General features: G+C 39.1%; 1 protein-coding gene and 1 pseudogene across 1 annotated transcript in view; one reads left to right on the forward strand and one right to left on the reverse strand.

Annotated features, from left to right (window-relative positions):
- Positions 1-13,830, forward strand: part of Dctn6 (dynactin subunit 6) — a 27,253-nt gene that overhangs the window by 4,083 nt on the left and 9,340 nt on the right. The window contains exon 2 of the mRNA XM_004633289.2: positions 3,346-3,410. Within this exon, the coding sequence (XP_004633346.1) occupies positions 3,346-3,410 (65 nt within the window). The remainder of the gene's footprint in view (positions 1-3,345; positions 3,411-13,830) is intronic.
- On the reverse strand, positions 10,420-11,904 carry LOC105742447 (annotated as a pseudogene).

Genomic DNA, 13,830 nt, shown 5'->3' on the forward strand with positions numbered 1-13,830 from the left:
TTCATTGTATCAAAAAACTAAAAATAAATAATCATTTTAAATATTATTTTGTAAAATACATGTAAATATTTTTTAGAGAGGCAAAAAGCATATAATTCATGTAACTTTTTCCTCTAACTGTTCCCTCATTTAAAATATTTTTATTACTGCCCTAATTTTATATTTGTTCTCAATGAGGTATTTTCATAGTGCCTGTCACGTATTTTGATCATATCTACCCTGTGTCATTGTTTTTATTTCCTTACTTTTCTGGGTCCGTTTTTTCCATCTCTTCCAACAGATGTGTCAAATGCCCGTTAGTATTTTTCACACATTCTCATCAGATAATTTTCCCGTTGTTTTTCTTCTTAAAGACCTTTGTCCTGAATTCCTTTGTCTTCTTTGACCTCTAAGACTGATGATGTATAGCTATTGTTCTGACCTCTCCCTCTGTCTTTGCATGCCAAAGTCTATTTCTAGGATAATTTTTTCTATTTATTTACTTTTTTCAGCTTACACACATCCTCTAGCATAGTGATGGTGAACCTTTTAGAAACAGGTGCTCAAACTGCACCCCAAAACCCACTTATTTATTGCAAACAGTCAACACTGCAATTAAACATGAATAGTGATTTTAGTTTAGAAAAAGCTCATGCATTAACGTGTTGTCTTAAAAGAAAAGCCCAATATAGCAACCATTGTTAATTTTCTATTCTTGTTGTGAAGTTTTGTACCGTTTCTATTGTATGTTGCTTTGTTTCCCGAGGCTTATTTGTGCTCCTAGGATTTCTCAGTTTTTTTCTTATAGGCCTATTACACCTAAATCCCTTAGAGATATACTTGGTACAGTAAAGAGCAGTAACCTGACCTTAGAAGAAACAGAATCAAATCATTCAAAGAATGTCTTAAGGGGAAACAAATCCCCGTTGCTTTTCTTTTAAAGGTCTCTTCTAAGAACACGTATGTATCGCCATCCCCTGACCATAGTGCACCTCTCTGCTCAGTGCTGTGTGCTGCTTTACCTCTGCCTGATAAATCTATCTCTACCTTTCAGATGTGTCGTGAAGTTCTTTTTCTACAGAGACATTGATAAACCTACCCCCTGGTAGGGGTGTGGGAGAGTTGAGGCCCTCATCTCTTCTTGGGGACCATCTTAGACCTCAATCTGGTGATGATAGCAGTATAAAAAATGAAATTGTCTTTGTTCACAGTCAACATCATTATTTAAGTTGGATGTTCCAAAGAAGCTACAAAATAGGTTTTAGGATACAAAGTAAAGTCTGCGCATGGAGGCCCAAGCCTGTAATCCCAGCATTTGGGAGGCTGAGGCAGGATGACCCTTGTGCCTTTCAAGACCAGCTTGGGCCACAAAGTGAGCTCAAGGCCAGCCAGAACTGCATAGTGAGACCATGTCTCAAAAAGACAAAAAGAAAGAAAACAAAAAGTTAATATGCAAAGTGAGTGTGTTTCCATGTAATAATAGCAGTGAACAACTCTTAAACCAAGTTTTAAAAACCCAACAGACTCTAAAAAAAAGGATATGGTTATGGGGAGGGCAGTTTGGAATAATGGTATGGTTATTTCGTAGAAATTAAGAGCAGACTTAATAGCATGAATATCTTTTGTGTTAAGAAAGAAACTTGTTTTGCCTTTTTCCTTGTAAGCATCCCCAGTTCCAAAATACCAACAAACAAACAAACAAAAAAACTCCACGTTTTCTTATTCAAACAAGAACAATTATTTTCAAGGACTGGCCAGATAGCTCAGCAGACTAAAAATTGCAAAGTGCAGGGACCGGGGTTCAATCCCCAGCATGCCCTGCTGGCCGCACCCCCAGGGTGTACTGAGACAGTGAATGAGCCTGGGCATGGTGACTGGTGCCTGTAATCCTAGCACTTGGGAGGCTGAAAATAAGAGAATCGCTATGAGTCTGATCTACATAGTGAGACCCTGTGGAACCTGTAGACTCTATAGATCCTGTACCAAATACATTTAAAAAATTATTTTCATAACAGAAATCATGCTGCAGTTTCTCATGTCAGCTTGATTCAGCCAGGGGCAGCTAGATACAGATGTCAACAGAAGAATATGGCAAAACATAAAACATAAATATGGTAAAACATAAAAAGAAATTAAGTTTTATGGAAACTATGAGAGTCTTTTAAACAGTATACTACCATTTACATATATCACTTGTAGATAGCTTTCTAATATATATTGCTAGAAAATAAATAGAAATATTTGTAAATTTTGTGTGTTTATACTAATATTACCTTGCTGATTACTTAATTACTTTTTTAATGAAATTTTATTGGTACATTTTACGTATACATAATGATCACATTCATCATAGAGAATTTGTACCTGCATATGATATAACTTTATTTCTAATTTTTCCTTCTTTCACTTTTTAAAATTTTTCTTCCTCTCCCCTTATTTTCCCCTCCTCATTTGAAAGTTTTCTTCATATCTTACAATACCTAATACACATTTAGATTCTTATTTACACTTTTGATCTCTCACCGGAGAAACAATGCAGTGTTCACACATGTGTGTCTGCATCTGTTTACTAAAATATCTCAAGCTTACCTTCTTCATGGCAGAGTAGTACTCGCACGTGTGTGTGTGTGTGTGTGTGCGTGTGTGTGTGTCCCATATCTTCTTTATCCATTCACCAGTTGATGGGCATTTGGGCTACTTCCAAGATTTGGCTATTCCAAACTGCCCTCATGGGCATGCATCTGTTGCTGTGGTATGATGCTTTTAATTTGATCAATGAATACTTTAAATGGGTACTCCTTTTCTTCAGTTTAGATAGTGCTAATTACAGACTGCTCCTTTTTTTTTACTTTGCTATTTTGGGAGACATTGGTGGGGCCTTGGGGAGTGACTGGATCATGAATGTGTGATACTAGATTAGTCCTCCATTGGTTTAGCATGGTTCTGGGTGTGAATAATGGATTTACTAAAGAAGGACGACTACCCTGAATGTGGGTGGCACCAACCAGTAGACTTATAGTGTGGATGGAATAAAGAGGGAAAGAAGACAGTGTCCCTTCTGCCTGCTCACCTTGCAGTGACCTCATCTTCCTGCACTGTGCCCCTGTGCTGTGCCCTGAGTTGAAGCCAGCTGAGCATGCACCAAAGCCTGTACAAGCTGTGAGCCACAGTAAACCTTTCATCCTCTAACTCGTGGGTGTCGGGTATTGTGTCCCAGCAAGGAGAAAGTCACTAAAACAGAACCTCAGCCTCTTACAGTTGGTGGCATTTTTCCCTCAACCTATTTCCTACTGTTGCATCAGCAGAGCTCCAGTAGCAGCACTGTTTATCTTACCCATGATGAACATTACCTTTTTATTCCCACAGTGTGAAGATTGCTCCTGGAGCAGTCGTATGTGTAGAAAGTGAGATCAGAGGAGATGTAACTATAGGTAAGAAAATAATTTTTTAGTGTTGTTGCTCAAGAATTGATGTCATAATCTAGTGCTTTACATTGTATGTTAGTGCTTAACTCTTGTCTTCATGTCTGTTTCACTGATGCCCTGATTTTATTGACAAAACAGTGTATTTTCTCCTGTAAGTGTATAGTCTTTTTTTTTTACTCTTTCTTAAAAAAAGGCTAAATTTAAATTTCTATCTAAAACACGAGACAAAGGCATTCACATATTTGAGAGAGAGCTGCCATGTAGATACAAGTACCTATGCTAGAACACACACTGTTGACTCTAGGATCACAACAGTGAGCTTAACAGACAAAGGATATGCCACACACTGTTGACTCTAGGATCACAACAGTGAGTATAACAGACAAAGGACCAGGCTTTGTAGAGCTTACATTCCACTGAATGTTCATTATGAATGTGTACTATGGAATCCACAGCCCTGTATTACCTTGCTTCTTTACTCCTTACCTGCTGGGTTTCCCTGGACATGGTACTCAACCTCTCTGACATTTCTTTTCCCCAGTTGTGATTGTATGTCTCAGGATTGCATGTGGTGGTGACTTGAAAATACAACGTTTATTCTTACACATAAAAATTTTAGAAAGGATTTCAGGGATGATTTGTTGGTTGTCCAGCATGAGACAGGGAGGGATCTTGTATTAAGAACCACCTTGAATGAGAAAAGGGGGGAGTATGAGCAACAGGACATGTATTCAGTTGAGTTCAGCAGGACATGTGTTCAACTGGGGCCTGAGGCTGCATGTCACCTTCTAAATACCTTCCTGAAAGTTCACGCAACCCTTTTGTGTGTCTCATGACTAGGACTTGGTCTTAACACATGGAACTACGAAGGAAGCTGCAGCTGTCCACATTGTTGCCCTTAATAAATTCAGGCTGGGTTGTAGTACAATGAAAAAGAACATGGATATTAGATGGCACCTAACAGTTCCTGCCATTTGCAAAATAGTATCTACCTCCTAGGTTTATTACAAAAGAATGTGAAAATTATAACTGGTAAACTCTCTTGAAGTGTTAGCTATTGATAGAATAGCCTTGCTAGAAATCTTATCCAACATTTAGATCAGAGGAACAGTTTTGCATGTGACGTTAACATGGCTAAGTTCTTGAAACTCACATTTTCCTGCTCCATTCTTTTGTCTGCGTTTTCCCGGGATGTGGTGTCCTTACAGCGTCATTGGTATAAGCTCATCATCCTTCTCAACTGAGGCCTGAGGCTGCATGTTGCCTCAGGCTACCAGCATAGAGCTCTCAGTGAATCATTATACTTTCAGAGAGAAAGTACACCTTATTCCTTTACATTGTTTCTTTAGTAGGAAAAAAATGTGGCATCTTATATGTGACACTGTGCTGTTTTCTTTCTTTTAGACCTAAGCCTCCAATCAATTTAGGTATGTCTGATAAATCCATTGAAGATTGTGACAATATATGGAACTTTGTTAGGAATTTGCAAGGTTGGCCAGGCAAGGTGGCATGTGCCAGTAGTTCCGGATGTTCAGGAGATTGAGGCAGGAGAATCACAATTTCAAACCCACCCTTTCTCAAAAGAAAATTTGTTTTTGCTCGGTTGGTTTATTTTTTTTTTTATTTTTTTTTTAAATTTTTATGTGTGTGTGTGTGTGTGTGGCCAGCTCAGCCCACCAGGGGGCGGGGCTGGCTGGCATGTGGTGCTGGGGGATTGAACCGGGGTCCCTGTGCTTTGCTAAGCTTGTTCTAAGTAGGTGCTTTAGACCACTGAGCCATCTCACCAGCCCCCTGGTTGGTTTATTTTAAACTGACATAATTTAAAAATTTAGTAAATGGCCCTTTTTGCACAGCTGTGTAAATTTTTTGTTTTTAGTATTATACCTCTTAAAAACTGTTTGAGGGCCGGCCAAATGGCTCAGCAGATTAAAGTACCTGCAAGCAGGCACAGGGGCCAGGGTTTTGTTCCCCAGGCCTGCCATGCCAGCCCCGCCCCTGGGGTGAGCTGAGATGAGCGTGGTGGCACGCACCTGTAATCCCAGCTCTTGGGAGGCTGTAAACAAACAGATCACTATGAGTCCAATCTAGTAGTGAGACCCTGAACACCCTGTAAGACAAAAAAAAATACAAAATAAAAAAAAAAAAACCTTTTTGAGAAATCATGAGGGCTCCACTTATCAAAATACTATCCTACATTGTTTTTACACATTTTGCTACATTATGTTTATGGCTTTCATCGTCCTTTGAGGAATAGTCTCACTGTGGCACCAGGATGCTCTTACAATTAGAAGTAAGGGCTGGGGATACAACTCAGTAGCAAAGCGGTAGCTATGGTAGCAAATAAAAGGCCATCGGTGGAGCCAGGGAGATGGCTCGTGGAATAAGCGCTTCCCTGGCAAGCGCAAGGGCCTCAGTTCTATCCCCGAGCCATCGGTTTGATCCCATGGATCAGAGAAGAGCAAAGAGAAGGAAAAAGAAAAGAAAACTAATAACGTAGTACCAATCTGGCTTTCATTATCCCCCACCACCTTTGTTTTCCTTTTGTATTTCTGGTGACTGAACCCATGGCTATATATGCTAGTCAAGTACTCTACCACTTGGTTACATCCCTAGCCCTTTCTATTTTATTTTGAGACGAGATTTCACTGAGTTACCCAAATTTACCTCAATCTTGTGACCCTCTTACCTCACCCTCCTAATTAGCTGGGATTATAGGTATGTGCCACCCCAGCTAACCCACCCCTTTTTATATCCCAGTTATCTTCCTTCCTTCTCTAAATGTTGAAATCATGGAAGGAAATACAGTTTTTAAATCTGTTTTCATTCTGGTATTTGACCACTCAGAGTGCACAATTCTAATGGTTAACACACATGATATGGGTCTGGGGATATAGCTCAGTGGCACAAGCTCCTGCCTGGCAAGTGCTAGGTTCTGAGTTCAATTTCTTTTTTACCAGGGGAAAAAAGAATACATGGTATGATTGAAAATACAATGAATATTTAATTTTTTAAATGTATAATAGTAAAGGCACATTGACATTAATTCCTCTCAAGAAACTCTGTCTTCAGACACACTTATCCCGTCATTCTTGCCACTTTCTGAAACCATTCTGGAAGTCTTCGTGTATGAGTGTCTTTAGTTGCACTGTTGTGGCTGCATCAGTGGTCTGCATCAATTCAAAATGTTTGTTTTATGGTCATTTTGACTATGGGGGAGAATCAGAAGACACATGGGGCTAGATCTGGTGAATAAGGTGAATGAGAACACACTGTAAAGTTTTATAAGCCTGGCTTTCAGTTTGCATCATTGATCAGTTTGTAGAAACACAGATCACTTCCACAACTGCTCTTCCACAAATGCTCCAGAAAAGGCAGAAATGATGGATGTGTTCAAAGTAAGAGGAAATATTTTGAGGGAGAGTAATGATGGTGTATCTTTTACTATAATAATTTTAAACATTTAAATACATTTTTATTACACTTGAAATTATAATTCACACTGAACTACATCTCCCACCCTTTATTTTCTTTCTAATTTTAAAAAATCTTTAGACAAGGTCTCACTAAGTCACTGAGTTAGGCCTGTGTTGAAACTTTTGTCCTCCTACCTCAGTTCCCAGAGTGCTGAGATTACAGGCAAGTGTGAACATTTCCAGTCGATAAATTTTTTTTAAAAATCTATAGTGAATCAAAGTTTATGACAGAATGGGTTCAAGTTTTTTTGTTTGTTTTGCTTTTGCTTATATTTACACACAGGTATTGTTCTCTTTTGTGGTGTTGGGAATTGAACCTTGGGCCTTGTCATATACTTCACTATTGAAATACATCTCCAGCCCTGTGGAGTATTTATTTTTTACCTTTTTTTGAGACAGGGTCTTACTATGTGGTTCTGACTGGCCTTAAACTCACTGTATAACCCAGACTGGCTCATACTTATGGCAGTCCTCCTGTTCCAGCCTCTTGAGTGCTAGGATTACAGGTGTCCACCACCATGGCCAGTTTCTTCTTTTTTTTTTTTTGGTACTGGGGATTGAACTCAACAACAACAACCTTGTACTCATCAGGCAGGCACTGTGCCACTGAGCTATATCCCCCAAATTGTTAAAACAAAAAAATTTGCTCATATCATTCAAAAACAAATCAGTTTTAAAAATCGAGGATAAGGAACAGAAGAGTGATACAGTTACCCAGTGTTATGTCTTCCACAGTTCTTATCTTATTTATGTTGTGCATGTTTCTTATCTTTTGTTCTATACTCCAGATTCATGTTTTTAATTTTATATATAAATGTGGGAATTTTCCAGAATTGATATTTAGATAATCATTTCTGTCATTATTATATTTGACATAAATCATCTCTGATCTTTTGGCTGTTATTAACTTATTTTTCTGAACTAACACATCAGACTGATAACCTCTTGGGAGATAAAAAGTTAAAGCAAAGACTAAAGATAAGTTATTTGATTACAACTTTCTTCACCGTCTTATTTTTCATTTGAGATTTTATTGTTTCTGTTTTTTCTTAGGTTACCAAAGCAATTCAGTCTTTTTCTATAGTCCTATGGAGTTGGAGATTTGAACACTCAAACACTCTTTTCGGGGTTATGTAGCTGTAAATTTGCATGGAGTTTCATGGATTTTCTAGCATGTCTGTTGTTGTTTACAGTACTGGGGATCGAGCCTGGGGCCTCACACATATAAGGCTACCATGGAACTACATCCCCAGCCTTATTTTTGAAGGTGTTTTGTGTAACTTTCTATCTTGTAGTCATTTATTTTTTTTTCTTCTAGTCATTTATACTTTTATAAATTATTTCATTCTACAATATTTCAGGAAGAAATTAATTTTTTCTTTTGCTGTGTTTCAGGTCAATAGAACTTTAAACCTAATCTTTCCTAGAATGGCATAGATTTAGTTTGTCAGAGAGAAACTAGTTAAAAGCTTGGAAGTACAGTGCTTATCCAGGAGTGCTTTAACTCGAAGCTCTGTTGCAGCCTGACCTCCTCTTGGCAAATAAGGCTTCATAGTCTCACGCTTGTTTAATTGGGCTGCTTTGATTCATGGGCCATGAATTATCATTTTAGAAAGGTACCTCCTGGCACAGTTCGTAGCCCATTAGAGAGTGGCAGGTGGGCAGGCTCTTGGTGTTAGCCAGCACTGGGCTGGGGCAGCATAATGTGAAGGATATGAACTCTGCTTCATGGAAAAATTGGACTAGAAGTGCCCAGTCCCACCTGGTTCACTCTGCCCTCAGAGGCTGATTGTACGCTCTTTTTCAGTAAACAGAACAGTGGCTTTGACATCAGATATCATTGCCTTATAAAATGTCTCATGCAGGCACTTCAGCCTACAGGTCAAGGGAATTGTTTAATTCTCAAGAGAAAGCTTGAGACTTTATTGAATTATTTATTGACTTAGGAGAATATACACAAAGATTGCTTTCTGTGGCAAAGGTAGACAGGAAAAATGTTCTTTACCAAATGAGGGAAATGGAAATGTGGTACAAGGAATGTCTTTCTGGCCCTGCTGCCTCAAGCCCAGCCAACCATTTAGAAAAATAATTCATCAGCCAGTTCAGGCCATTCCAACTCTAGACACATTTATCCAAACAAGGAGATAAGCCAAATAGGGTTTCAGCACATTTGGTTAAAAAAATACACAGACTGCCCTGCCAGAAAGAGCTCCAAGAAAGGTTCACAGCGGACTTAAAGGAAGAAACTTTCCCTGATGACAGATTTTTATTTTTAAAACATTTTAACCTTAAGATCCTTAACCTTGATTTGAATTCAGACCTATGCTAGGTAAAAATGCTCTGGACATGCCAGGGAGCCTGGGGTGAGCTGTACCCACATCACCATGTACAGTTATTGCTTGCATTGCTGGGTTCTACTGCCAGCCCGACCACCAGCATGAAGCCGTGTGCAGTGGTGCTACTTGAACCTCTGCGGAAGTCAGAGTCCAAGCCTAAATCTTAAGAGGCACATATACCGACATACACGTGTGCTTACCTGTCAGCCTGTGCCAGAGAGACCTACCAGTGGTTCAGAAACTTAAGTTCATTACTACCCAACCCATTTGCTGCCACCTAACAGTGGTTTCCATAGACCTGTTCAACCCCAAAGCACCAGGGCCTGTAGTTTGGCAAAGCTGCCAGCAGGTGGGAGTGGTGTCTAAATTTCAGGCCTTCAACCACCAGTTTTGCTTCAAGGGTGAGGCCCTCAGATTTATAACCAGTTTTCCAGGTCCTTTTGTTAAAACTTAATAATGATAAAAACAACAACAATAATAATAATGGAATACCAGGTTAAAATATCTCACACTTTCCTATTTTAAATTTTATTTATTTTCTTCAGTACTGTGGATTCAATTTGGCCTCAAACATGCAAGCACTGTACCAATAAGCTACATCCCATGGCATTATTTTAATATAATGTATAAGACTTTTTTGTGTTTTTATGTTTATTTCTTCTTTTTGGCCACACATTGAGCTACTTCCCAACCCCACACCCCTTTTTAATTTTTATTTTGTGACAGGACTATTAAGTATCTTAAGTTGCCCAGGCTCTGCTCTGACCTGCAGTCCTCCTGTATCAGCCTCCCAGGAAAGTACCACGTTGCCCAAGCTTATATAAGATACCTTAAGAGACTACATATCCTTTTTCTTTTTAGTATCATTTTATTTTATTTTATTTTATTTTACAGGGTGGCTATCTTTCATTTCTGATTATGCCTCTACACTGGGCAGGGTCCTGACAATTTGGGAAGTCAACCATAAATGTCTGTTACAGGCTCAATGCCAGGAGCGTAGGACACAGAGGTGGGGAGAGAGAGAGAGAGAGACAAGGCTACATGACCCACTCAGCTAAGCCTGTGCTGGGGTGGCAGCTGCAGGATGTAACACTGGAGCGACTGGCGTGCACAGCTTGAGTTGTCCTCCAGGTGACAGGGACATTCTGTACCACCCGGCTCTGCTGCAGTCTGGTCCCTGCTGCTGCCCGGCCCACAATCCCTTGGTCACTCATAGATCCAGTCCTGGGCGTAGCTCCTGTAGTCCATAAGCTCCTCCCGTGTGAACCACAGCACGATTTCCTCGATGCTCTCCACTGAGTCACAGCTATGGATGATGCTCCTGCCTACTTGGATGCAAAAGTCCCCGCGGATGGTGCGTGGCTCGGAGTCGGCAGGGTTGGTCTTGCCCAGCATCACGCATCCCATTTTCACCACGTTCAGCCCTTCCCAGACCGTGGCAACCGTGGACCCTGAGTGCATGTACTACACCAGGCTGGGAAAGAAGGGCCGCACCTTCAGGTCGCTATAGTGCTCCTTGAGCAGGTTCTCCGAGGCCTGCATAAGTTTCAAAGCAACAGGGTGGAACCCCTTCTGCTCAAAGTGCTTGACGAAATCTCCTGTGAGGCCCTGTTGCACGCCATTGGGCTTGATGGTAATGAAAGTCTGCTCGCTGTTGGCCACGGTCCTCCGCTTCCTACTCACCGAGGCCCACTCCTTTTCTTTCCTTCCCAGGACCCCGAGCCCTTCTTACCCCTCTAGCTGCCTGGAATTTTCTGTTTTATTTTATTTTAAAAAGTAAAGACAGGGGCTGGTGAGATGGCTCAGTGGTCTAAAGCACCTACTTAGAACAAGCTTAGCAAAGCACAGGGACCGTGGTTCAATCCCTCAGCACCACATGCCAGCCAGCCCCGCCCCCTGGTGGGCTGAGCTGGCCGTGCACACACACACACACAAATAAATAAATAAAATTAAAAAAAAAAAAAAAGTAAAGACAACCTACTGGGACCTCTTGTGTCTCTCAGAAGCTACTCCTATTCCCCATCACCCATGCCTTGTCTCCAATAAATTTTCCTACTCTTAAAAAAAAGAGAGTTAAGAAAAAAAGCAATAACAGACAGAAACAGTAACATACAACAATGCACATGATGCAGATTTTTGAAACAAGAATAGCAAATTAACAAAGGTTTTTATATTATGTATTTTTATGATCAAATCTATTGCTCAGATTACCAGATATAGGTATGCGAGATTAGACAAATAATTTAACATCAATGTTTGCTTTCAATAAACCTTAATGTTTTTCTTGTCCTTTTTACTTTACTTTTAAATTTATTTTAAAGAGTATAATCATAATTGATAAGATATTAGAAATGGTACACATTTAGAAAAACAAGATGAGATGTATTCAACAATGGTGTTTGTATTGCACATTGCTATCTTCCATGTAGTTGTTCAGATTACAGATATTATCAGACAGAGTTAGTTAAAGTGAAAATTTTGAACATTAACTGCCATTTTCAAGAACTGAAGGGGCCGGGGAGATGGCTCAGTAGAATAAGTGCTTCCCTGGCAAGTGCAAGGGCCTGAGTTCAATCCCTGATTCCACCAAAAAAAAAAAGAAAACAACTGGTGGAATTAGCAGTGAGTCATCTCAGCCCTCCTGTATGTATACTTGCACGTATGGGGGTTATCCTCCTCCCTTTTCCCCATCTTTTCTCTTTTCCCTCATTTGCTTTATTTATTCTTTATGTTCAGTTTCTTTCTGTTTTACTGTATCTATTATACCTTTCAGATTTTGTTTATTCTTTTTTGTTCCATAATTTTATTGAGAAACAAATAGCAATGAGACAGTTTCAAATCAAATTGGTAGGACAGTTTCAATAATTAACACATTGCATACTCTCTTCCTAGTGGTTATTTGCTGTACAAGATGCAGACATGATATCCTATTTACAAACACTATTAGAACAAATCCTTCTATTCATTAAGAGAATGTAACTATATATCTATCCTAACCATTTTGAATACACAGATACAAAATGGACATTCATCTGTATCCCCTTTTTTGTTTAGTTCTGTCATTTGAATATTATAGGTGTGTGAACTCCGCAAAATATTCTAAAAGAATCCAGTAGTCCATAATAATATTGGGTCTTCCACTTGACTGGCAGTGTCAGAAATTGTTGACCTGAGTCCCCTACAGCTCAACATAACACCATGGCTTTACTTCTAGACTTTGTTTATTCTTTTAGGTTCTTACAATTTATGCTGATTTATTTGGGCTTTTAATATAGAATACTTTAGATGAACTTTTAAGGAAACACATAGGTCCTACAGGTACCTTCATTTATCAATCCATTTTAAGTACCTTTTGTTGGGTCTTATTTGTCAAAAGCTACAGCTTGAGGACCATCAGAATATCAAGTGCCTTTCGCTATTTATCTATCTAACAATGGCAGAGGATCTGCCTTCTTCCTACACCGTGCTGATCTCCTCTAATCTAAGATCTTTAAAGCTGGTTATAGAAAACATTTGTTCATCTTTTCACCATTCTGTAATACTATATGGAATCTGCCCCTTGGTAAAAGGTAGACATTTCAGTATTACCCTGAGACCTAAGTTGACGGGAAAGCAGACCCTTTTCTTCTCTTGCACAGACCTGAACTAGTTTTTTGCTTATTTTGAAAGTTATTTGTTATTACTTAAGGGCAAATAGTGATACATGTTTCATTTTTAAGAACTGAGGGTCAGAGCCTATGTCTCCCTTTCACAAATTAGTTCATATAACCCACATTTCAACCCAGTAAGGTAGGTTGCTAAAGATCTCATCCTTTTATAAAGAGAAAACAGCCCTTCAAGAGAGAAAGCATGTAGCTTTTAAGTGTTAGAGGCCAGAGAATCAAGACTTTCTGTCAAGGGTCGGTTGCTGGCGGGGGTTTTAATTACAAAGAACCTAAAACAGATTGTGTGCTCTGTTATGGAACATCTTGAAGTAAGATATAAATCTAGTATTGTGCAAACTGCAACTGGCTCATATATCTGGAAGACTTAGAAACTTCTCACTTCAAAGGAATCCAGTGTTCATGTCAGCATTGTTTAGCAGTTCTCCTACCAAGTGTTGTTAACGCCTAAATGCCTATTACTAAGGAATCAGTTAAGTGAATTGTGACTTACTAGTATTATGTGAGATTATTTACAGCCATTAAAAAGAATCTACTTAGATTTGATTACTTGAAGAAATTTCTATTTATGAAAAGCAACTGTAGAATACATATTATTCCTTGGTTTTAAAGGAGTATTTGCTTTTAATACATATGTTTTTCTCCAGGTTATTTTTACTTTTAAAATGAGGTATAGTTTATATATAGTGATAGTTACAGATCTTAACTATATAGTAATTTTTAGTGTGGAATAGTATACCCCAAAGTTTAAAGAATACTTCTAGGTTTATTTTGTTTTTGAGAGGGTTTCTATAATGTAGGTGCAGGTGGCATTCAACTCGGGCGATCATGTTGACTCAGTCTCCTGAGTACTTTAACTATAGGCATATACAACCATGCCCAGCTTGTGTAAGTTACCTCTAAGGAATAGGATCATCATGGCAGGATGGTTTAGTTTTTGCTTTTCTTTGAGTTT

This window comes from Octodon degus, unplaced genomic scaffold, assembly GCF_000260255.1.
Source record: "Octodon degus isolate 3935 unplaced genomic scaffold, OctDeg1.0 scaffold00053, whole genome shotgun sequence".
Classification (NCBI taxonomy): domain Eukaryota; kingdom Metazoa; phylum Chordata; class Mammalia; order Rodentia; family Octodontidae; genus Octodon; species Octodon degus.